General features: G+C 49.2%; 1 protein-coding gene across 2 annotated transcripts in view; it reads left to right on the forward strand.

Moving 5' to 3' along the window:
* Positions 1 to 24,378, forward strand: part of Ctdspl (CTD small phosphatase like) — a 126,686-nt gene that overhangs the window by 98,840 nt on the left and 3,468 nt on the right. For both annotated transcript variants that reach the window (XM_059268865.1, XM_059268866.1), the window contains exons 3-7: positions 6,297 to 6,329; positions 13,870 to 13,971; positions 17,108 to 17,164; positions 20,315 to 20,407; positions 24,127 to 24,312. In XM_059268865.1, coding sequence (XP_059124848.1) covers positions 6,297 to 6,329; positions 13,870 to 13,971; positions 17,108 to 17,164; positions 20,315 to 20,407; positions 24,127 to 24,312 — 471 coding nt within the window. The remainder of the gene's footprint in view (positions 1 to 6,296; positions 6,330 to 13,869; positions 13,972 to 17,107; positions 17,165 to 20,314; positions 20,408 to 24,126; positions 24,313 to 24,378) is intronic.

A 24,378-nucleotide genomic window follows, 5' to 3' on the forward strand; every position in this document is an offset into this window, starting at 1 on the left:
TGGAAACAGAACTCCTCTGAACTTTCAAAGCTCCCACATCTTGCAGAGATCTTAATGGACTGAATAGCCAGCCATGGTCAGAACACACTACACAGCCATGCACATGCAAAGAAAAATGTAGCCTCAGCTAAGAGGTCCATGTTGAAAAACTAGCACCTGAGAGACTCCTTCTGGGGAAAACAGTGGAAGCCAGCCTCCACGGACAACTCAGGACAGCCATTTGGGACAGAGAGACTCGTGGGGCTCCAGAATCTCACAGCACTAAACAGAAAACCTCAGAAACAAGGAAGAAGAAGGAGAAAGCAGCCATTTCTGAGAACTGAGTGTGAATTCTGGAAAAGCAAATGGAAGAAATAGTATAGAATTCAGACCAGAAACACAAAGACGGAAATCATGAAGGAGGGAAGGAGCCATCTAGACGATCCACAAGCAGGAGGAGTTCTAGAGAGAGAGGAGAGGCAGATTTTTTTTTTCTCTTGAGCTAAAAAAGACAGATTGTGCCTGCCATTGAAAAGTTCACTGGTTCTCCCAAAGAACTGGGATGCAGCAGAACACATGCCCAGGTACGTGCTGATGAAACTCTCTGAGTTAAAGGAATACATCTTTTTGTTTGTTTGTTTTTTGTTTTTTTCAAGACAGGGTTTCTCTGTGTAGTCCTAGCTGTCCTGGAACTCACTCTGTAGACCAGGCTGGCCTTGAACTCACAGAGGTCCTCCTGCCTCTGCCTCCGCCCGGCTAAAGTGACACAAACCATCAGAATACATTATTCCAGAGAAAGCAGCTCTATTAGTCTCGGCTTCCCATCAGCAGCAATAAAAGACAGAAGACTGTGACACACGTGTGCAGGTTACTGAGAGGAACAAAGATAACAAAGGAAAATTGTGTGTGTCAGAAAGCTAGCCCTGGAGTGGGAGCCACCTGTGAGCATGGATGTCTGTGTTGAGATCCTGATGTCTCATGACTGCTGAGGATAAACAGGAGCACAGCTTACAGAGAGAGCACAAAACCGAGCTGAGTGCACCAGATTCTGCTCACAGATGACCAAGACTACGTCACATGGTTTGGTAAATTCAGCTGTACACCATTACCAAGAACATGCCTGCCATCAAATAGAGATGATTTAGGCAACAAATAAAAGAAAACTGACATCCAATAGCTTAAACTGATTAGTTTTCTCACATGCAAAGACTGAGCCAGTCTTGATGCTGAGTTGGTGTAGATCCCGGTGGTGACATAAGAAACCCAGACTGTGTGTGTGCTCCTGCATTTGGACTCTTGACTGTCCCTGGTCTCTGTGCTTCCCAAGATTTACATTCATGGGAGGAAGAGGGTGATGGGTAGTACAGGCATGCTCATCTCTTTTATATCATTGCTTTTATAGAAAACACAGGGCTGGAGAGATGGCTCAGTGGTTAAGAGCACTGGCTGCTCTTCCAGGGGACCCGGGTTCAATTCCCAGCACCCACATAGTAGCTGACAAGTGTCTGTAACTCCACTCAGGATCTGGCACCTTCACATGGGCATTCATGCAGGCAGAATACCAATCACATAAAATAAAGAAATGAAAAGAAAACCCAGAACTTTGTCACAGGTCTACCCAATCACTGCAAGGATGACATACAAAGAAGCTCGCCAGATGAGACCGAGTAGTCAGTGAATATCAGTAACCTTAAAACCTACGAGGCTTAAAACAGTACAAGCCGGGCGGGGCAGTGGTGGCGCATGCCTTTAGTCCCAGCACTCGGGAGGCAGAGCCAAGTGGATCTCTGTGAGTTCGAGGCCAGCCTGATCTACAGAGCGAGATCCAGGACAGGCAACAAAAAACTGCACAGAGAAACCCTGTGTCGAAGAAAAGAAAAAAAAAAAAAAAAAGTACAAGTCGGGCCAGCAAGATGCCTCATTGGATAAAGATGCTTGCTGTTAGGTTTGATGACTTAGATTCTGTCCCCAAGACTATGGCAGAAAGAGAGAAGTGGTCCCTGCTGGTTGTCTTCTGATCTACATACACTTACAAGCAGTGGCATCTGTTCACCCCCAAGCATGCACACACACACACACACACACACACACACACACACACACACACACACACACCAAGAGTTAATTTAAGGGGGCTGCAGGTTCAGTTCTGAGCACCCATGGGTTGGCTCTCAACCATCTGCAACTCCATCTAGTTTAAGGGGTCCAGTGCCTTCTACAGACGCTGCACACATGTGGCACACATACATACATGCAGACAAAATAACTCACATATAAAAAATAAATAAATCTTTTTTTAATTTTAAACTTAATTTTAAAATTAGTTTGGAGAGTTATTTAAAAGTTTTATTTTTCCTCCATCCTTTATTTGTCATAGATTGGCTGAGTCTCCTGTGAAAATATACTGAGTCACAAATCTAATTTAAATCATTCTAGTCACTTTTCAAAAAATAATTTAAAACAAATGAAATTAATAATATTTTACTTAACCCAATATACCCAAGGTTTGAATATGGGACCAATAGAATATTGCTGGATAATTTCTTACCAGTTCAAGAACTAATACATATGTTTTATATGAGCTCACATCTTAGTGTGTGCTAGCCACATCTCACGGACTCAGTGGCCACCTGTGAGCTGCTGTGTGTGGCAGCCCAACTCATCTCATTCATGGACGTACAGTGACAATAGCCCAGGGTTTTGGCTTCCTTGACTGTCACAGTGCCTGCAGGTTTTGACCCAGGAGCAAATGCATTTTGACTTTAGTGGCCGCAGCAAGACCATGGCTATACCTCACTTCAAAGGCACTAAAGCACAACCTTCCCATGTACCCAGAAGAGAGGCTGGGATGACTGGGTGTTGCCTGGCTAATGCCTGTCACAGTGATAAAAGATCTAATAAATGGGGTATTTAATAGCCCAGCCATCCTTCCATATGACCAAAAATATGGCCAAGTACAAGAAGAAAGCTATGATAAAATCATGATAAAAAGCTATTTTGTCTTCTGAAAATGAGCAGCAAACAACACAGTCGAATCATTGGTAGGTTCTGGCTGCTGGGATAAAACAGGAAAATGAAACAGTTGGTATAAATATGGAAAAGTTATAAAATTAGCCTTGCTTGTAGATGACGTCACTGTTTATATAGATGCCCGAGAGAGATAAAAACTGATTCGAATGGCTGAAAGCTAGGCTAGCTCTTCTGTGCTTCTGGATGGGCTTAGATTCTTGTGGAAGGAAAAATCATCAGAGAATATTGAAGAAAGCTTAAGGAAGCGCACACTGAAAGACAGCTTGTCCTAGCAGCTGCTACTCCATAGTGTATGTATAACACTCAGTAACATGTTCAATGAGAGTCCACTGTGGTTCGTATCCTGGCCCCAATTCCAAGCAGCTCTCCCCATGCCCTCCTCTCCCTCCCTGCTGAGGAACTATTGCTGAGGAACTATTGAGGTGGCTCGGCAGGAAAAGGCTTTTGCTACCAAGCCTGACACCCTGAGTTCCATCCCTGGGACCCACGTGGTGGGGGCAGAGAACCAGCTCACACAAGTTGTTGTCTTCCACCCTCCACATGTGCAGGCTGGCCCTCACCCACAAGCACACACAAAATAAATAATAAATCAATGCAATAAGAAGATTTTTAAAACGAGCGATTTAAGACACTGTCACTGTGGAGAAATTCCCTAAGTGAAGGGAACTGGGGTCCTCAGTTGACTGTTGAGATAAACACCTTTTAAAGTCACTCCTTTGGGAATGGTAGTCTCACTTAGAATTCCTGTAATTCAGGTGGTTTTTATTTTGGGGGTGGAGGGCTGGAGAGAAAGCTCAGAGGTTTGGCTGCTGTTCCAAAGGGCTAGAGTTGGGTTCCCAGTACCCATGTGGCAGCTCACAACCCTCTGTAACTCCAGTCATGAGATCTGACACCCCTTTCTGGCCTCCATGGGCACCAGGCATGCATATGGTATATAGACATACATGCAAGCAAAACACTCATACACATAACATAAAAATAAACCTTTTAAACTTAGTTCAGTCTAAAGTGGGTTGTTGTCTGTATAACAACTGCATGGTCTGTGGAACCATGTGGATGGGGGAAGCTGACTCCCAGGGGACGCTCTGCCTCTTACACTGAATTCCACCAGCACCCACAGAACACAGGCCAAGCCCAGATGTGGAAGTAGATCCCAGACCTGATTCCACTGAAGTCAGCAGGGCTCCTTCCCTCCCCCAGCTAAGCGTGGTGGACAAGATGGAAAGAAAGCCATGGACAGAATGGAACAGGCAACTGCTGAGACACCATCTGCCCTGGAAAGAGGAAGATTTGGAACCTTTTTCAACCATTCTGCAGCAATGCTTTAAGCTGACAGTCACTGGGGCCATCTCACTACACCCTGGACCTGAAGGCCAGCAGCATCTAGAGACTGAGAGGAGTCAGTGTCCAGAAGACTCCAATAGCAGTGACCCTGGAGGACCCCAGGAGTAAGGAGAGCCTAAAAGGGATTGCCAGAAACACAAATGCACACATACATACATACCCCATACATACACTCCCTATACACACAAATTCACATATCCTATACATACACCTGCACTCCCTACACATACACATACACACCCCTCATAGTACACACATGTTCATACATACACACACACACACACACACACACACACACACACACACACACACGTACACACACATGCAGTCCTCATTCTCACATACCTGTGGCTCAACACTTCTGTGTGTTCATTGTCCCTGTTCTGTCAGCCCTGTGCTCCCGTGGCCTCTCCACATGCGTGTTCAGCTTGTGACAGGTGTTTCTGAAGCTGACTGAGTAGGGCTCTGTGGTCTCTGGCTGGAGCAGGGCTTCCTACATGGCTTTACCTCCAGGAGCACTTGTAGTACTTAGAGACTTGTCCCTGCTCTAGGAGGCACCCTGGTGAGGCAGGCCAGAGATGCTGTTGTGTGGGCAGTTAGAGGGCATCCTCACTGTCATAAAGGGGCCAGCACTTACGAGCTTCCGGTTAAAATCTCCCCCTGATAGCAGCCGTCTGCTCCTGAGTCCAGACACTGGGAATAGTATTGTTTAGACATTTCTGGAATGAAGTTCCCTGCAGGAGTTGATGGACATCAGGATTTGATTAGCATGTGCTGTTGTGTGAGAGAGCCACGCCGCTCCCCAATGATAGAGGCCACTTAGAGTGGTAGAGAGGGTCCCTTTTGGAGGCCTCCTGGCAAAGGAAGGAGCCATCAGGGTCATTTCAGAGAAAAGAGGAATTGCGTTACCCCACAGAGTTGATGTCTAGGGCCAAAGAGGATCAGGAAGTCACCCTGTGGGTCTCAGCAGAGCTACCAGGAGGCGCCAGCTGCCTGCCTTTACCATCAGGTTTGGCCTTCACCGGAGACCATGACCACCTTGGTAACCATGGATACATCTTTTCACAAATCCTCTAATTGGAGACATGAAGCAGTATATCTCCCTATCCCAGCATATGAAAAAGAAAAAACAAAAAATAAATAAAACTTGCCGGGCAGTGGTGGCGTACGCCTTTAATCCCAGCACTCAGGAGGCAGAGGCCGGCGGATCTCTGTGAGTTCGAGGCCAGCCTGGGCTACCAAGTGAGTTCCAGGAAAGGTGCAAAGCTACACAGAGAAACCCTGTCTCGAAAAACAAAAACAAAAACAAAAACAAAAAAAATTTTTTTTCTTGAGTTTGCAATGGCTCGTATTCTGGGCTGAGACCCTTCCTTGGGGCATGAATATTCTTAACACCCTTGGTGAATACAATGTTGTTTCCCTTAAAGGGGATAGCTCCGTGGGTAGCCTGGGAGGGAACTTCTTGTACCTTGCCCTGTCCTCTTTCCCATTCTCTCCTCTAGCCTACGGAGGCCCTGGAGTGGTCAAGCATTCCTTGTAATCTGATAAACCTGCCTCCCTTTCCCTGCGTGTTAGACTGATGTCCTTTTAGGGGGAAATTGCTTAAAAATAAGAAACAAGCCAGTTATTAGAGGGGTGGGGATCAAAATATGAGTGTTTGGTTTTGTTTTTAAGTTAGAGGCAGATTCCTGGGAGCAGGGCACACACTGTTTAAATAAATAGAGAGGCTGAGCCTTGTAAGCCCTGCCTCCAAGTCCGGGAGGAGTCTGGACACAGCATGGGCCTGCTCCCTCCCGGAAGTCCCTTGGCTCACTGACTGCCACCAGGGTGGAGGGGTGGGAAGGCCATTGCTGTTTGTGCTCAAGAGAGCTTAGAAGTTTCTTCTGAGAATGTGATCTCTTTCTCTTCCATCCTGACGATGATTTTCTTTTCTTTTTCCTCAGGGTGACCAGAGGCAGGTCATTCCCGTACCAAGCGTATGTATCTTCATCCATTTCTGTTAAAACGTGCATAACATCCTTCAGGCCTTCGGGCCTACTCAGGGGAAAGGTTTTTCAATGTTCTTGCTTCTGTTGAGTTTTATCACGTGGTATAAACATCTATTTAAAAAGGAAAGGAACAAAGCTGGTTTGAGGTGTGAGTGGGGCAGCCATACAGGGGAGAAAGCGGACGGCTGCATCGCTCACCCACTGCTCACCCCTTTCTCCCTGCAACCCCCATGTCCTTTCTCCCAAGAAGAACCTCCCAGTAAACTGAGGTGGCCTGAGCCCCTCATCCCACCCCCACCCCCCACCACCATACTGCATCGGCCCAGCTCCGCTGATCTGGACAACAACACACATTGCCCAGACTTGCTCCTTCACAGCAGAGTCGGGCTCATTGAACCTGCTCAATGTTGCTGTTCCGGGGCTGCTTGGCTGCAGCTCTGGGCTGAGAGGAACCTTCGGCTTAGACTCCTTAAACTCACAGGAGCCAGCCCGCCCGCCCCTCAGTCCCCTCAAGCCAGCTGCTCTGCGACTCTGCCTCTGCCAGGCCACCTCACTACCCTGAATTTAAAACCTGAATTCCAGAGCTGAGTTGTACCTGTGTCCCCAGGCCTCCACTGGGCCTACCATTTGCTCTCCTGCATGCCCCCTTGCTCAGCCAGCACCCTCCATCCTCACACCATGCAGCAAACAACTTCCCTAAGGAAGTTTACAGCTAGGCACAGCCCCATGTCTTCAGGGAAAGAGTCAGTTTCTAAACGGCCTGTGAATTGGTCTTTTAGTCTGTAAGGATTATCTGATTCCAATTATGGGATTCCAATCTGTGTGTGTACACTTTGACATATTTCCTGGAGCCTCCGAGAAGTACAGCTGTCCTACACTGAATAGAGTGCATTTTAGGAGTTTGGATTGCCCAAGAAGGCTTTTTGGTACCACGTGTCATTTGCAACTGGCCCAAAAAGGTCAATCATTTTATTTTTCTCAAGACTTTCAGTCTGCATTGACCACCTAGGGTTTGGGCTTCACTGGGGGAAAGATTGATCGGGCAGCATCTGAGCCAGTGTTTCCAGGGGGCACCCAGCAGGCTCGATCACAGGGCTTCCTTTAACCTCTACAGAGGTCTTTTCGTACATTTTTCTTGCACGAGTGTCTGTAGTAAATGGGTGGCAGCATCTATTGCCCCCTCCCATTCAGTGTCACTATACAGAAGGGTAATTCATGGCCAACTGTAAAACTAGGTGCTAGATGAAAGCGTCTGTGGACCATGCAAACCCTGCTGAGGACACTGGCCCTTTGCCCACAAACTGGGCTCAACCATGTACACAATTCCAGCATAAAGTAAACAGGGACAAGAAGGTTCCTTGTGTAATTTATCTTACCGTGAGATCAATAAACTACAGCCTCTGCCCTGCATCTCCAGCAGACGGTGGGTCAGGCCATGTGACTCTTGAGACTGGCTTCCAAAGCAGCACCTGGCTGAAGTAACTTGTGTCTGTTTGGTGCTCCTCCCCGGCCCCCCTCCCTCCCAGTACTGGGGATTACTTTGTGCCTATCAAACAAGCACCCTACCACTGAGCTACACCCCCAGCCCCGATTTGCATCTTTAAATGATGACAGGAAGGAGAACAGTTCTACCGTCGGGCACCTCCACTGCCTACTCAGCATGCAGGACTGAGAGCAAGGTCGTCTGGGCTCAGTTCAGTCCTGAGTTCTGAGTCCTGGCCTCCCTGGTACAATCTGCACTGATTCCCCAAGGCCCCTCCCTGGTCACTTAGGTAGACCGACCCTGTTCTTTCTGGAGCAGAGGGGGTTCTGGGTAGTGCTGAGAGTGACTGAAACTAGGTGCTGCATCAAAGGACTGCATACCTCAGCAGGCACTGTGCCTCCAGACCAGTCCCCTGGCCTCCTGACGGCTTTCTCCAGGAAAGAGGAAGGGCCATCTGAGGCCACGGGTGCCCAGGGCAACTGCTGGTGCAGAGTCCCCGTCTCTGCTCCAGGCCTCACCTGCTTCTCTCATTCACATGCTGCTCTTTTCCCGTGTGCAAAAGTGTTAGACGTTGAACTTCTTATTAAACAATAATTCAAGCCAGCGGTTAAATTTTAAATGATGAAAAATTAGCATAAGAGAAAAAATCCTCCCAGCAGACCCCACGATCTCCCATAACTGTCATTAGTGTTTGTTCCGCCCCTCTCAGAAAGCTTCCAAACCAACATGTTTGTGCACTGAGACTGTGTTGCTCCTACCGTTCTGCAAGCGATCTGTTGCTAGCCATCAGCGCCTTGAACGTCTTTCCGCATATCAGCATGTGTACACCTACCTCACTGTTTTGCCTGTCACTGACTGCATTCACAAGGCTGTCGTTAGTGTACGTCAACAAGCATTTGTTACAGGAGTATCTGTGCGTACGTGGACCTCTACAGTCGGGTCCTAACTGAACACACTAGGTCCAATAGCCTCTTCTACATTGTTAGTTATCGGAGCCAAATTGCCCCCCAGAAACTGATGACTGTGAGATGACCCCATTCCCTTTCTGAAATTGCTTCTCAAAGGCTTTTAACCTTTGCTAATCCAAAAGCAAAGAATGCTATTGATTGTGTTGGCTGGCATCTGTTGACCAGTGAATATGAACAGTTTCTCATTGGCCACACACCTTGCTTCCATCCTACCCGTCTGGGTTTTATCTTGAATTATCTTTTTTAAATGTTTGAGAAGTGGCGCTTGGGCCCAAGAAAGAGAGCTCAGTGGGTAAAGGTGCTTGTTGCCAAGGCTTATGATCTGAGTCTGATTCCCTGGACCCACGTGGCAGAAAGAGATAACCATCCCCCACAGTTGTCCTGTGACCTCCATATGTTCACACATAAACACACACTAAATTTTTTTTCTAAGTTTTTAATGTTAAAAGACTATCTATAATGTATCTTTTGACCTTGTTTATAATCATTTTGGCCACAAATTTTATTCTTCTATAGGTAAATGTATTCATCTGATGTTTTATGACTCCTGATTCTGTGCTTAGGGACATCCATCTACTCTGAAACTGTGACCCATGACCCATGTTCTTCTCTGAGGTTTTGATGTTCTTCATCCATTTAGAAAGCATGGCGCCGGGCGTGGTGGCGCACTCCTTTAATCCCAGCACTCGGGAGGCAGAGCCAGGTGGATCTCTGTGAGTTGGAGGCCAGCCTGGGCTACAGAGTGAGATCCAGGACAAGCACCAAAGCTGCACAGAGAAAACCTGTCTGGAAAAAACAAAAGAAAAAGAAAAAAAGAAAGCATGGCATGGTGCTCCAGTGGCCGCTCTACTGCCCTAAACCCTTATGGAGTCATCATCTTTGACACACCACTAGAATGACATGTTAACGTGGACTGTTGAAAGTTTCAGTTAGTAGCTTTTGTGTACCACCCATGGGCTAGGAGTCAGGGCCTTCCTTGTTGGGAAGTTTTGTGGGCATTTTAGTTACAGTCTGATGTTGAAGGGTAAGGAAGACTTGTAGGGGATGGGAAATTCACATACACTGAGTGGTCATGGCTTGAGACAAGCTTGGGAAGATGGCATCCTCACCGAAAGATGCCACAGGGTCTGTGACTCAAATCCTGTTGCCCCACACCCTTGCTGAAGTTACGTGTCTCACTGATGTGCACACAGAGCACTGGCGGTATAGCTGGACATGCTAAAGTTGCATGTCTCACTGATGTGCACACGGAGCCCTGGCGGTATAGCTGAACGTGAAAATGAAAGGGGAGTCGGAATACACTTAACAGTCAGTCTGTGTTATCTGCCAGAAGCTTTTGGATAAAACTGGGAATCTCATTCCCAGACTTCAGATGGCAAACCATGATGCCTTCTTCCGACCCCACTTCCGTGTTTCTGCCCCGCCCCACAAGTCCCATGCGTTCATTTGTGTGACTTTGTATAGAAAAGGCCATTCTTACTATACTCAGTGGCCCATGCTTGTAATCCCACCCCCAGGAGGGTTGAGAGTTCCAGACCAGATGGCCAGCAAGATGACTTGGTGGGTAAAGGTGTTTGCCAAGTGAGCCTGGCAAACCGAGATCACCCCTAGAACCCACATACAGGTGGAAGAAGATGACAGACTCCAGAGTTGCCCTCCGGTTTTCACACACATGCATGGCATCCAGGTGCCCACACACAATAATAATAATTAAAAGTTGTTTTTTAATGACTAGCCTGGTAGTACAGGCTTCTAATTCCTGCTGTTCAGAAGGCTGAGGTAGAGTGAGTTCAAGGCCAGCCTCGGTACCTTAGTAAGACCTTGTCTCACCTTTTCAAAGTAAAAAGAGGGTGTATGTGGCTCAGGGCTAGAGTGCTTACCTAGAATGGATGCTGCTGCCCAGGTCAGCTTACAGCTCTGCAGTAGATATGTAATGGCTGTTTTTCCTGTTCTTAAGCCTTATGATGACCTCAAAGATTTGGTTAAATCTTCGAGTGAATGAGTCAAGCTAAGTCACAAAGCACTATGGCAGCTTTACAGTGTCCTGGGATTGCCAAGAGCACAGCTGTCCAGAGGTCTTAGCAGTGGACTGAGGAATTTGCATTCCTCCAGAGGAGGCTCCCAGGGAAGCTGTGTGAAGGGCTAGGGATTGATGGGGCCCTCCCTCCCTCCTTCTTCCTGCAGCCTGGCCTTTCTGTCTGTAAAATCAATGGCTTGCTTGGGAGTCTCACACCCCACCTGCTCTCACCTGCATCATTGGTCAGGGATATCTGTTTTTTAATTACTGTTAACGCAGAGAATGCTGGTAAAGTGTGGATACATATGCTGAGAAGGTAATCTTTAGTCTTGGAAAGTCACGGAGCCGCTTTTGGCAAGTCTTTGATGTTTTCAGATCTGTGAGAAATGCTAGAGCCTTGTTTTCCAGGCCAGCAGTTTCAATGACTTAAGTTATAAACATTGCTTTAGTAGTGCATAAAACAAACGGAAGGATGGAGGGGAGCAGGCTAACCCTGGGGTAGGGGAGATAGGAAGGGAAAAGTTCTTACCTGTTCATATTCTTCACAGGGAGACTGTAACTTCCACATAACTGTGTGATAAAATCCAAACAAAGTTTACCGTGGTCACGTGCATACCTTCTGCTGTGGCCCAAAGAAAGAATTCCCTATCTTGGTTATGTTCAACCCTGCCTTTTTAAAAACATGTTTTTGTACAAAACTTCTTGTCAGTTTGTTTGTTTGTTTGTTTGTTTTTTAAATAACCTGCTGACTCAGTCGTTTATAATGATGGAAACGGTCCCTCTCAGTCCCTGAATTCCGTGTCAGTGGCCAGGGCATGTCCCACCTCCCCTGCTGATGCCGGGAGGCCATGGAGGACTGGAAATCAGCTTTAGTTAGAGCAGTGGAAGTTAGACCTCTGGGGTTTTTCTTCTCTGTGTTTAGAAAAAGACATCGGTGCAAAGAGCACCCTGGGGTCAGGACGGCTTCTTGGCCCCACATCACCTCTTTGCTCAGCCCCTGTGCCGTGTATCATGGTACCTGCCTCTTTGGCTAACCTGCCCTGTGGTTTACATTTACTGTTGGGCTAGCTAAAGTTCCATTTTAATTTCATTTTCAGCCCTGGAACTAACTGCAATACCTCACACATGCCAGTGTTCTTCCACTGAGCCAGATCACACATGCCAGTGTTCTACCACTGAGACGGATCACACATGCCAGTGTTCTACCACTGAGCCAGATCACACATGCCAGTGTTCTTCCACTGAGACAGATCACACATGCCAGTGTTCTTCCACTGAGACGGATCACACATGCCGGTATTCTACCACTGAGACAGATCACACATGCCAGTGTTCTTCCACTGAGATGGATCACACATGCCGGTATTCTACCACTGAGATGGATCACACATGCCAGTGTTCTACCACTGAGCCAGATCACACATGCCGGTGTTCTTCCACTGAGCCAGATCACACATGCCGGTGTTCTACCACTGAGACGGATCACACACGCCAGTGTTCTACCACTGAGCTATATCACACATGCCAGTGTTCTTCCACTGAGCCGGATCACACATGCCAGTGTTCTACCACTGAGCCAGATCACACATGCCAGTGTTCTTCCATTGAGCCGGATCCCGGCCCTACTTTTTGAGCCAGGGTCTCACTAAGTTGGCCAAACAAGCCCCTAAGCTCACTCTGTAGCCTAGACAAGTCTCGTTCATCCTCCTGCCTTGGCCTCCTGAGTAGCCCTCCTGGGACCACAGGTACGCACCATCCAGCCCAGCTAAAGAATATTATTTTCTTCCATCAGCAAATGTTCAAAAGTGAAAGGAACCAGCCACTTTAAAGAAAATACTTCTGATTTCAGGCCTGCTTGTCTTGCTTGAAAAACTCTACTGCTCATTCTTCCATGGCTGAGTCTAGATATTTAATTATGTTTTGTTTTGCATCAAATATTAAACAGTTTGCAGGGAAAAATTAACTAGTTAACATTAGCCACTGAACATACCACAGTCAATTAAAATACTTCACATTATCTCTGGAATGAGGCAAAGCCCAAAGAAGTCAATACTCAGAACAGAGCAGGCTGGCTGAAATTATAAAGCCGTGTATTATTAGCTCCTTATGACCCCATCACAGGAGAGGAGTCAGCTGCTTTGAGCACAGATTTTTTTAGTTAACACAGCACGTGGATTAAAGTCTAACTTGAGATAAGAGGTATAGATGCCTCAGCCATCGGTTTCACACCACAACAGTACAGGAGCTGTGCCCACCAGTTTCAGTTTTAGTACTTGAAGAACAAGTCGTTGGCAGGTCTACAACATCTCTTTTCAAGTGTTTAAGAATGCCGGGCATGGGGCTGAAGAAACTGCTCAGCAATTAAGACTTTGTGTAGCCCTTGCAGAGGACCTGGGTTCTGCTTCCAGCACCCACATGGTGGTTCACAACCACCACCTGTAACTGCAGTTCCAGGCATCTGACGCCCTCTTCTGGCCTCTACAGGCACTGCATACACAAAGTGCACATACAGATAAGCAGGCGCACATGCATACACATAAATAAAAATTTCATGAGTCTAACATAGCTCCAAAGTTTCCTGACTTGTTACAGTGAATTTTAGGGGAAAATAAGATGCCAGGAAATAGGCCTGTGAAGTCAGAATAGTTACTCCATGTAAACATTCATTCTTATGTAATCCATTTTAATAATTATAATGGCCACCCTGTGCATGCCAGGAAGAATGTTGGGTGGTTTGCTGTTGGTACAACTGATAAACATCTGTTTTACATGGAGGTATAATCATCTCAACTACTAACAAAAAGTGTCTGAGGTGATGTTGAACCCCAGGCTTGATGCAGAGCCCAGGCCCTCACTTCAGTCAGTCACAGAAAGACAGTTGCAGAATCTCCGATGCAGAATCCTTGTTGTTACTGCTTTTAGTAACGTGACGTGATAGGCTTGACCGGGCCTTTAAATGTTTGCTTTCATTTACACCCTCATTAGTGTAGTCTCTGCTGTGGCAGAGGGGGAGTCGGACTCTTACACCGAGTTTATAACTGATTTTTTTTCTTCCTTTAGCCGCCAGCTAAATACCTCCTTCCGGAGGTGACCGTGCTCGACCACGGGAAGAAGTGCGTGGTCATCGACCTGGACGAAACCCTGGTGCACAGCTCATTCAAGGTAAATGCCACATTCAGGATCTCATGGGGGGGGTCTTTGTGACTTCATGACCACCGTGAGAAAAGGTGAGAGTGTGGTTGTGTGTGTGTGTGACTTCACTTCTCATAAAGAAATCCCAAGAACTCAGGGTTTGGGTTGAACCTATCCTTTAGCCCCAGTGAGCAGGAGCTATGAGAGGTGAATATTAGCACATTGGTTTGGGGAAGAAATTGCTGGGCTGCCAGCATCACTGAGTACTTCCTTGAGATCTGGGCTTCCCTGCTCTAAGCCCTGTAGAAATGCTTTTAGGTTCATGTGGTACGGGCAGTCAGTGCCCAAGGATGGGATGTTTTTGAGGTAACGAGTGCTGTGCCTTTTGTCAGGTGGCCTGCTGTCCTGGTGATGTTCCCAGATTAGTGTTTGAATGGACTCTCAGGAAGCCTTATCCAAATGGGCCGGGCCTTTCATTCTGATCATTTTGATGCTGAGGTTTCTTGTGCCCATCATGGCTGAGTACCACCTTCACAGCCCTCTCGGGGTGACGAGCTGCAGCTAGGCTACGTCTAAGTGAATGTCAGAGGCTTCCTGACCACTTTCCCCACTCCATCTCACCACCACAAACAGTTCAAAGAACAGAGGCCCTACATGGAGCAGCAGTGGCTACATTATTAAGACAGTGAGTTAATTCAGCCCTCCTCGAAGGAGAAGAAATCGTGTAAAAGAGGCAAATGCTGACATTTGGAACATGTGATTGGTGTGCTGGGGAGATCAGTGGTCTCCATGGACCATTCCTGTCGGTGAAACTGCTCTACCCTGCCCAGTGTCACCACATTCCTCATTTCCCCCCTGCCCTGAGACGCCTCTTGCTTCACCGAGAGATGTGACTGGCACACACACACACACACACACACACACACACACACACACACACACCGTGGTGGGCTCGGTGTTTCACCTGAGCGCCTGTCATTCCTGGCAGGCCATCAGGCAGGAGCAACCATCAGCTTTACCTCGCACCTTCTGCTGGAAACAACGTTGTACACTGTGCCTTCTCACTGAACAAGGACAAGGCCAGGAGGCTGTCTCTAAAGGCTTTGGGAGGTGGATAACCTAGTGAAAAGAGGCCTCATTCTAGCTGCTGAGGCTTGTAGGAACACCTCATTACCCAGCATTCCAAGGGCTGGGCTCTTCCAGGATTAGTCCCGGGGCCACATTGGCCTTGTGTATCCAAGCTCGGCTCTAAATGGCATTGCAACATTTCCCTTTCTGTGAAGCAAGCGGCTCAGGACTTCAACCCCTTCAGAGCGGGGGTCAGCCGCTGTCATAACATAGAGAGCTTCCTCCCAAGGAGCTCTGGAAAAATTGCCCAAGATTACCAAGGGTTCCTGGCTCCGAGGCAGGGCCTTGGAACCCCAGTGTCTCTGGACCCTGCTCAGAGGGCACAGCTGCCACAAGCTGTAAACAGAATTTCCTCATTTCTTACCTATTTTTGTGTCGAGTGTGTGTGTGTGTGTGTGTGTGTGTGTGTGTGTGTGTGTGTGTGTGTGAAGGTCAGAGTACAACTTGGAGGGGTCAGGTCCTTACACTGTGGGTTTGTGGGATCAAACTCCTATCATCAGGCTACGCAGCACCAAGCCGTGTCTCCGAGGCACACCATCTCACAGGCTCAGACTGGGCTACTTTTCCGAGTTGGAGTATGGTTTTTAGTGTTCTGGGCATTCCAGAGTCTTGGGAAAGTGAGAGCTGTGTTCACACGGGCTCCCGAACTCCATATGGAAAGCACTAGCTTCAGCGTGACCTGCATCGCCCCAGCACATGAGAGCTCAGGGACCACGCTTGACAGCTGGGGCTGATTCTCCTCCTTCTTCACCGTGTGGAGTGTGATTTCATAATCCAAAGCCTGTGACAGTTTCTTCTTCAGTCGCTTTTCTGTTTTTCATAACTTGATATTTCAGTGGTAAAATTATGAAATTTTGAGTTCATCCCTTGCTTTTCTACCCTGGAAACAGATAAACTATGGTCTTAAACCTCAGCAGCACCCCCACATCTGAGCAAGTGCTTAGTGGTGGAGCTAAGGTCTAGCACACTCCACAAAGTGGTGGGGTGATGGTCTAGCATGCTCCACCTAGTAATGGGGTGATGGTCTAGCACACTCCACATTCTTAAGTTTATGTCAAGTTTGGTGTACCGATAAACTTAAAAGCAGACCTAGTTTACAGTCTGAGCACAGGTTCCACACACCCTCTCTACCCAGTGGCCACTATGCATCTCTGTCTTCCTGAGTCTCTCGCCCCTAGGATCTTCAGACTGCCGGTTCTTTTGGACCTGTTCCTTAATTATTCTAATTTGTGGGATTCTGTTTAGAACTGCATATGAGTCTGTCATTGAGATGTGATAACTGCGAAAGTCACATTTCATTTTTCAAATGTGTCTAATACTATCCAAGAGTTACGTTAAATGCCTGTGAAGTTGTGGGTTAGCTGGGTTTTGTGTTTCTTAGAACAGAGCAGTTGAGACACTGGCTGCCCTCCAATCCCAGAGCAAGAAGCCAGGCTAGGCCACCAGGCAGGGCCTGAGGCTGCTGCTGATGGAGCCATGGGGACCCATCAGACCTACCACCATAGCAGTTTGAAGAAAGCAGACACTGAGTCCAGAGGGAAAGTCCGCCTAGGGTCCTGGCCTGCGGTGTCTGGCTTTCCGCCTGCTGTGGGTGAGTGCTCTGAGCGTTCCCTGCCAAGCTGCCCACACTGTGAGTCCAAGGACAAATTGCTTTTCCAGTGGTAATGGCACTGGCTAGTGGGCTTTCATCTCTGCCCCCTGGTGGCCATCAGTGGTTCCCCTCATCCTGTCTGGGCGCCGGGGCAAGGGCTAGAGTCTCTGAGGAGCCTCATTCTCTTGCCAGGGGGTACTACCCTTTGTAGTTGAGGCAGGCAAGTAACCAAGAAGTTGGACCAGGATGCTGAAATGCCACAACACTCAGAAAGAAATGTGCCTTCCTGCTTGTGTTATTTCAAGGACCCAAGGCATGTGCCAACACCCTCCTGAACTGTTTCCCCCAGTTATCAAAATATTGGTCCAGGCAAGCTTTTTTCTTGCTAAAATTTCCAATTTTCTTTTCCCTTTCAGGGGTATTAATCACAGTTTCTTTTCTCTCTAGCCTATTAGTAATGCTGATTTCATTGTTCCGGTTGAAATCGATGGAACTATACACCAGGTGAGAAACTGAAGCTAACCTGGAGTTTTAGCAAGCATTTTCTTCTCGTAACCACATTCCCTGCGAATGTCATTTCTAAATTCTCATCTCAGTGGTAATTTTATTCCAGCCGCAGGAAACAAACTTTGTATAATAAATACAGTGAGCTGAGAGTGGGGGCAGAGGCAGACGGATCTCTTGAATTCGAGGCCAGCCTGGTCTACAGAGCGAGTTCCAGGATAGCCAGAACTACACAGAGAAACCTTATCTCAAAAAAACAAAAGTAATTAAATGCGTACAGTGAATGAATTTCTACCTCACACACATTTGTTCTACTCCAGGTTTGTGAGGGACCTTTTCTGCTCATAAATGTTAGCTGTGATTGTTCTTTGATTTGATTTAGACTTTTGGGAGTTTCTATACTGTCCTTCCCCCACCACCACCACAGGCTCGCCCGCCCTCTGGTTAATGTCCTCGTATGATTGCCCTGGGCTACTCTCCCATGCAATAGGATGGGGCACTCTTGGGGAGAGGTGTCCACTTTGATGACAGTGGCCCCATACTGATCTTGTCCCATGTGGTTTTCTCCACTGACACCCCAAAGCAAAGGAGGAAGGGTGTGTTACATCAGCAGGCTGCTGTGAATGAAGACGGCACAGTCAGCTGGCATGAGTCTTCTTCCATGGTTTTGCTTTTGTTGTTTGTTTTTTCTTTGTTTTATTATGTCTGCCTGCACACCAGAAGAGGGCACGAGATCTCATTACAGATGGTTGTGAATCATGTGGGTGCTGGGAATTGAACTCAGGACCTCTGGAAGAGCAGCCAGTGCTCTTAAACACTGAGCCACCCCTCCATCCCTGCTCCCTGACTCTTGAATGAAGAGTGCCCAGGCCTGTGACGTCAGCTCATTGCCCAGATAGGGAAACTGAGACTTACTTAGGAAAAGGGTTGGCTCAAGAGTGTGTATGAAAAGTATCAAAAAGAACCCTGACTCCCAAGCCAGGGCTCTTTTCCCTAGACACAGCTCCCTGTGACCCCACCCAGCTTTGCAGGAAGCAGGACCTGGGAAGTGTGATGTTTCCACCTCTCATGGTTTTTAAAAGCCTTTGTAAAGCGAAAACTGCAGGCACCTGGGCATTTAACATTCACAAATGTTAAACTGACACCAGACTGATTAACTTGGCACCCGACAAGCAGCTCGGACTTCTACACTGAGTACTGTGGCTGGAGTTTCGGGGATCTTGAGATGAGGCACGGGAGGGCTGTCCAGTGGCATGGAGAGGAAAAAATAATAATAATCCTGTGGTGACCGCAAGCAGGCGCAGCTCCCCCAGCCCCTTCTCTTTGGCAGTAGACACCCCGGGGGCCCAGGGCTGGAATCAGAAACTCCTAAGGGGAGGAAACCACAGGTGCAAAGCAAGAGGACCAAGGCCCTGGCGAAGGCCGTGGCCTCGTTCAAGTAATCCAGGATAGGCTGTGCAGGTCCCAAGGGGCCTATTCTTGGTTACTTGCACGGGGACGCGGGCCTGGACGCCGGCATCCGGGCCCGGGACCCTCCTTTCTGCCAAAGGCGCCAACGTCAGAGTTCCCTGTCAGTCTCCAGCCCTTTGCATGTAGCCAAGCTTGCTGTCCAAGCAGTCCTCCCAGGGACACAGGACCGGAGGCCACACCCAGTCACTGGCACCGTCACCGAGGAGTGTTGTGAGCAATGGGGATCCTTCGGCTACTGCCGCCACAGCTCTATCCTCGGCCCTAGCCCATCAGCCCAGCTCAGCAGGGCCGTATTGGTACCCAGTCTAGTACCCACCCTCTGGCCCCTTCCTCCAGGACACAGACCCACTCTTTCAGCTAGCCAGGCGGTTTCCTGCCAAGTCGTTGACCTGCAAAGCGCCTCTTCAGGCTTCACTGCAAAGCAGTTGTTTCCACACGGGCTTTCGTCACCTGCAGTGTGCTCTTCCGTGGGGTGCAGAGCCTTGTGCCCGCCCCTCTGCAGCCTCTCTCTCCTCTGTCTGAGAGGCCCTGTGTTCCCACTGACACGCACCTCTCCACCTGCAGCTGCTTCCCCTCAACAGCCTCCCAGCCCTTCTCTCACTGCCTCTGATTGGCTGGGCACACGCAGGCTTTAGCCCAACACCACGTGTGACCAAGCGTCCAGATCTCATGTTCACGCTTTGCTCAGCCCGGGAAGCTTGATTCTGTTCCTTAGCATGTGAGCTCCTATTCATCCTTCAAGGTCAAGGCCAGCCGTTACTTTCTGTGACTCCCTTCTCTGGAAAGGAGAATGAATTGTCTTTAATGTACCCCGCCCCCTGGGGTGAGTTTTGTTGCATTCACTAGTTTCTGTAAGTGTCTGCTCAAGGCTGTGAGCCGGGCAGGGGCAGGCCTACACCCCATTCAGCCTTGAAGCTGTACTCAGCACAGTGCTGTGGCCTGGTAAATATGTTGCATCTTAAAGAGGTAGCTAACTGCCGAGGAATTTTCTCAAGTTTTAATTGGTTCCTCTCCCTTTCCACTTCTTCTCCCTGGCTTTGCTTTCTCTCTCATCTCCCAGTTCCCTCAGATTCATTTAACCTCCAGAAACGGGAGCCTGTGTGGTAGCTGAAGCCACGCGGCTTGGTAGTCCTGTCTGCGCTGACCGAAAGGGTGCACAGGGCCCAACTGTGGCAGAGAGACACCCCTTGACACTCTAAATGACTTTCTGTGTTCCCACGTCAGCAGAGTAACCTCCACGGTGTTGAGTGGAAGGTTTTCAAGCGTGCTAACCCAGGCCTTCCCATGCGGTGGGAGATGGGGACGTTCAGAGTAGAAGGCAGCAGCCAGTTCTAGACTTCCAGAAGGACAGCACCTAGGCTGTGGTCTGTGTCCACATAGGGACTGACTCACAGTGGGTACCAAAAGCCACATGGGGTGAATGAGTGGCTTCACCTGAACATGGCACAGCTGTGCTCCACTTGCTAGCTCTGAGGATCCCTAAGACCCTTGACACCGTGGTCAGCTTCCCTTCCTCTCTGCGAGGGTTGTCTACACCTGGAACCTGCATCCGGCTCTCCAGTCCGAACCTCAGCACACTGCATAGGCGCCAGGAGGAGGGCCTCTTGCGGCAGCTCTTCCTGAGGCCGCCGGCTCTGGCTGCTGCGTGACTGACAGCCCTGTTGTCTCCTCCCCTTGCAGGTGTATGTGCTGAAGCGCCCACATGTGGACGAGTTCCTCCAGAGGATGGGGCAGCTCTTTGAGTGTGTACTTTTCACTGCCAGTTTGGCTAAGGTGCGTCCTGCTCCCTGCTGCAGACTCCCAGCCGACGTCCCAACCCCTCCACCCTCCACCACCCCCCAAGCTGCCAAGAGCCTTTTGTTAAGGTGGAGGAAGCTATTTTTACGGTGACAGGTTCCCACCCCAGATGGGATGGATGCAGGCCATGTGCACACTGCCAGGCTGAAAGGCTTCTGGTTACCATGGTGACGGGGAGCATTTAGAACAAATGCTCCATGAAGTTGCTGTATGCAGCCACCTGAAACCAGTTATGCACAGATGAAATCACGAGACCTGTCCGTTGTGACTGCGGAAGGATGGCCGCACAACACGGGCATGGTGGAGCGTCCCTCTTCTGTTGACTGGCAGCCAGATGTTAGAGGTCTCTGTGTCCTTGGGTTTAGTGGCCACAGGTTTTGGGGAGGAACAAATAGAGACAGGTATGAAGTGTCACTTACAGGCACAGGCTGATGAAAGTTCTGGCTGGCTTGGGGAGCTGTGTGGTTTCTGGTAAGTCCCTTTACTTCTGGCACCTCGGTTTCCTCTGGTCTAATTGGAGCTAATTCCATCTGCTTGATGGAGTGGATTAAATGAAATGGCCTGTGTGAATGGCTCAGCACAGCTCCCACATCCTATTAGGCAGACGTTCGCTGAGCCCTCCCCACCTTCTGGGCCCCGCTCTGGGCCCCGTCACAGGGTGAGCATTCCTGGTGTTGAGTGTAAGTACCGTAAGTATTGGTGGTGGTAATATCATCCAGACGGGCTCATAGGTACCATGCTGTACTGAGGGCAGGCAGAACAGGCCCTAGCTCCCCCTCCCAGGTCTGCCCACCACGGTTCTCACAGAGTCATGCAGTCCACTTGGTAGCACCACCAATGTTTCCGTGAGCACCTCGGAAACTCTGAGTAGCCCCAAAGATGAGTTATGTGGTGTGCAGGTTAACCCTTTGGGTGCAGAACTCCTCAGGGGCCACCAGCACCTTCCTCCTTCGTGGCCTGCCTCAAGCAGCACTCTCATCCCTCTACGTATTGAACCTTGGACTCCAGGTTCTCCACGCTGCTCCACTGGCTGTGCTGACCAAGGCAAGGGCCGCCTATATAGCGCTCCGCCAGCCTCATCAGCTGACCCCAACGTGAGCTGCTAAGGAGAGATCCTGCACCTGGGCTTTGTTCTCTTGTACAAGACAGAGCACAGCCTCGAGGAAATAGTCTTCCCCAGTGGCACCAGGACTAATTGTGTGAGCAGCTTCAGTGGTGCTTCTGATGCTGCTCCGGGATGCTAAAGAACCTGAAGTAATAACCAGCCAAATAGCAAGCTCGAGGATTGCACCAGCGCGCTGGACTGAGTTTTGTTTTTCCTTGGCGAGACTGAAAAACACTCTTCCTTGGCATTGTCCCCAGTGTTCGCCTAAACATCCGTGTTTGGGCTGCTCTTCCTGGGCTGCTCCCTCCTGCCCTACCATCTGTTTCTCTAGCCCTGCTTCAGTGTTATTCTTGCCCTGCGGAGCCAAACCCAGCTCCCAGGGCAGGCTTGTAGCCTTTCAACCCCATGGCTGAGTTGAACTGGTGGGTGGTCAGCATTGTAGAGTTTAGCTCAGCACTCAGCCTACAGCGTTTATATAGTGGGTCTCCCTGCCTCCTGCCAGGGCCTGCAGGTACCACCCACTGACTCCCAGACTCCGTGGTGTCTGCTGTTCTGTCACATACCCTTTCATTCAGTCTCCCTTCGGGCGTGTGTGCGTGGTAGGGCACTAAGGATACAGAAGAGAAGAGATGAGCCCCTGCCTGTGGGCTGCCTGTAGGCTTCATCCTGATCTTGCAAGCCTGGAGCCCCCAGACACTTCCCTAAAAGATGATTAACAGGACTGGAGAGACGGCTCAGTACTGGCTGCTCTCGCAAAGGACCCAGGTTCAGTTCCCAGCACCTACATGAAAGCTCACAACTGTCCCTAACTGCAGTTCCAGGGGATCCAATGTCCTCTCCTGGCCTCTGTAGACGCTCACACACACGGTGCCCTACATCTATGCAAGCAAAACACTCATACACATAAAATAAAAACAAATCAATCTTTTTTAAAAAAATGGAAAGGATGATTGCTGCCCCTGGTGGTAGCAATGAAGAGAACACGAACCATCGATTTCCATCCAAGTCAACCCTTTGTAGACCGCTCACATTCCCCTTAGCCAGCTTCACCCAAATAGTGCTCTGAGCTGCGTGGTCAGTAGGAGATGCAGCTGCTCTGGGCTCCGCCTCCCCCAGGGTGTCCTTGGAGTGAAATGGACTTTCCCACGGACCCAGCTGCAGTGCATCTACCGTGGCCTTTATGACTCAGCCTCAGGTGTTTGCTCCCTGGGGATTCCCGGCTGTGGGATTCCCGGCTGAGGGCCTCACTTTGGCCTCGCTGCTGAGTCCAGGCCTCGGGCTTGCAGGACAAGGCAGGGATGATAGGATGTGGGGAAACTGGGAGTTTTAAGCAGGGCAGGGACAGGATGGACTGGATGCCCTCCAGTGGCCACTCTGACAACGGTGAGGTGATGGCTGGGAGGGGAGGGCCTGCAGGACTAGGAACCTCCCGGGCCGGGAGACCTGGTCCAGAAAGATGCATTAGAACTAAAGAAATGAAGGTGGGAGTCAAGATATTTTTGGAGACGAAACTGACAGGAACTGCTGATGGATTCGATGGGCGAGAACTGTAAGAATGTGGTGTTTTCTGTTATATGTGGAGAGGAAAATACCACAGTCTAAAATACTTCAACTATTCAGTCCTCCTGAAAGTGGTCTAAGAGGCAGATGAGATGGCTCAATGGGTCAGGGGACCTGCCATGCAAGTCAGGCGATCTGAGTTCAGTGGAAGGGAAAAACAGTTCCATAAAGTTGGCCTCTGACCCCACGTGCACATCATGGTGCCCTTGTGCACATACACAACAACAATAAAAAATTTTAAGTAAAAAAATACAAAGTAAGTCTGAGAAACTGGGAAGGTGGCATCACTGGAACCCGCGTAGAACCCAGTGTGGCAGCCAGTGTGCCCCTGCGGGTCCAGCACTGGAGGGGCAGAGACAGGTCCCGGGGCTCACTGCAGCCTGGCAGCTGGTCTGGCTGAAATGAGAGCTGCAGGTCCAGGGAGAGACCCTGACTCAAAAATAAGGTGGAGAACAATAGAGAAAGACACCCTACAGTGACCTCAGTGTGTCCGTGCACACGTGTACACCCACACACACCAAAACAAGGAGTAATCCTAGGCAGTTTCTTACAGGGCCACAGATCTGCAGCTTCATAACTCTGTTCACTTTCCTGAATTCCTTAGAAGAGCAGGCCTTTCCTTCCTGCTTCCTCCTTCCCTAACACTTCTGGCTGCCTTTCTTCTCTCTGAAGCTCCTCCCACCCGCCCTTGCCTGCCTCCATGTGGCTTTTTTTTTTCTTAACCTTATTTTCTCCAGTCTCCTCTGGACAACTGCCAAAAGTTACAGCTTGCCAGACCTGGGGTTTTTCTTTCCAAATCTAATAAAATACACCAAAACAAAAAGTCAGAGCCTGATGTCATGACTCATGCCTGTGATCTCAGCACACAGGAAACTGTGGCACAGGAGAACCCCATCCTGGGCTGCTAAGTGAGAACATATCTCACCCTCCTGCCCACCCCACCCCCCAAAAAGAGACAGTGTGTCTTGGTGTCCTGGGTAAATTTCTGGCTCTTCCAATTGTTTGGCCTTACTGAGACTCTTCTTTCCAGTACGCAGACCCTGTGGCTGACCTCCTGGACCGCTGGGGCGTGTTCCGGGCCCGACTCTTCAGAGAATCCTGTGTTTTCCATCGTGGGAACTACGTGAAGGACCTGAGTCGCCTGGGACGGGAGCTGAGCAAAGTGATCATTGTGGACAATTCTCCTGCCTCCTACATCTTCCATCCAGAGAATGCAGTAAGTAGTCCCAGAGCAGTTTGAGGCACTGTCTGACTCTAGCCTGCCACACAGGCTCCGCTTCTG

Source organism: Peromyscus eremicus, chromosome 7, assembly GCF_949786415.1.
Source record: "Peromyscus eremicus chromosome 7, PerEre_H2_v1, whole genome shotgun sequence".
In the NCBI taxonomy this organism is placed as follows: Eukaryota; Metazoa; Chordata; class Mammalia; order Rodentia; family Cricetidae; genus Peromyscus; species Peromyscus eremicus.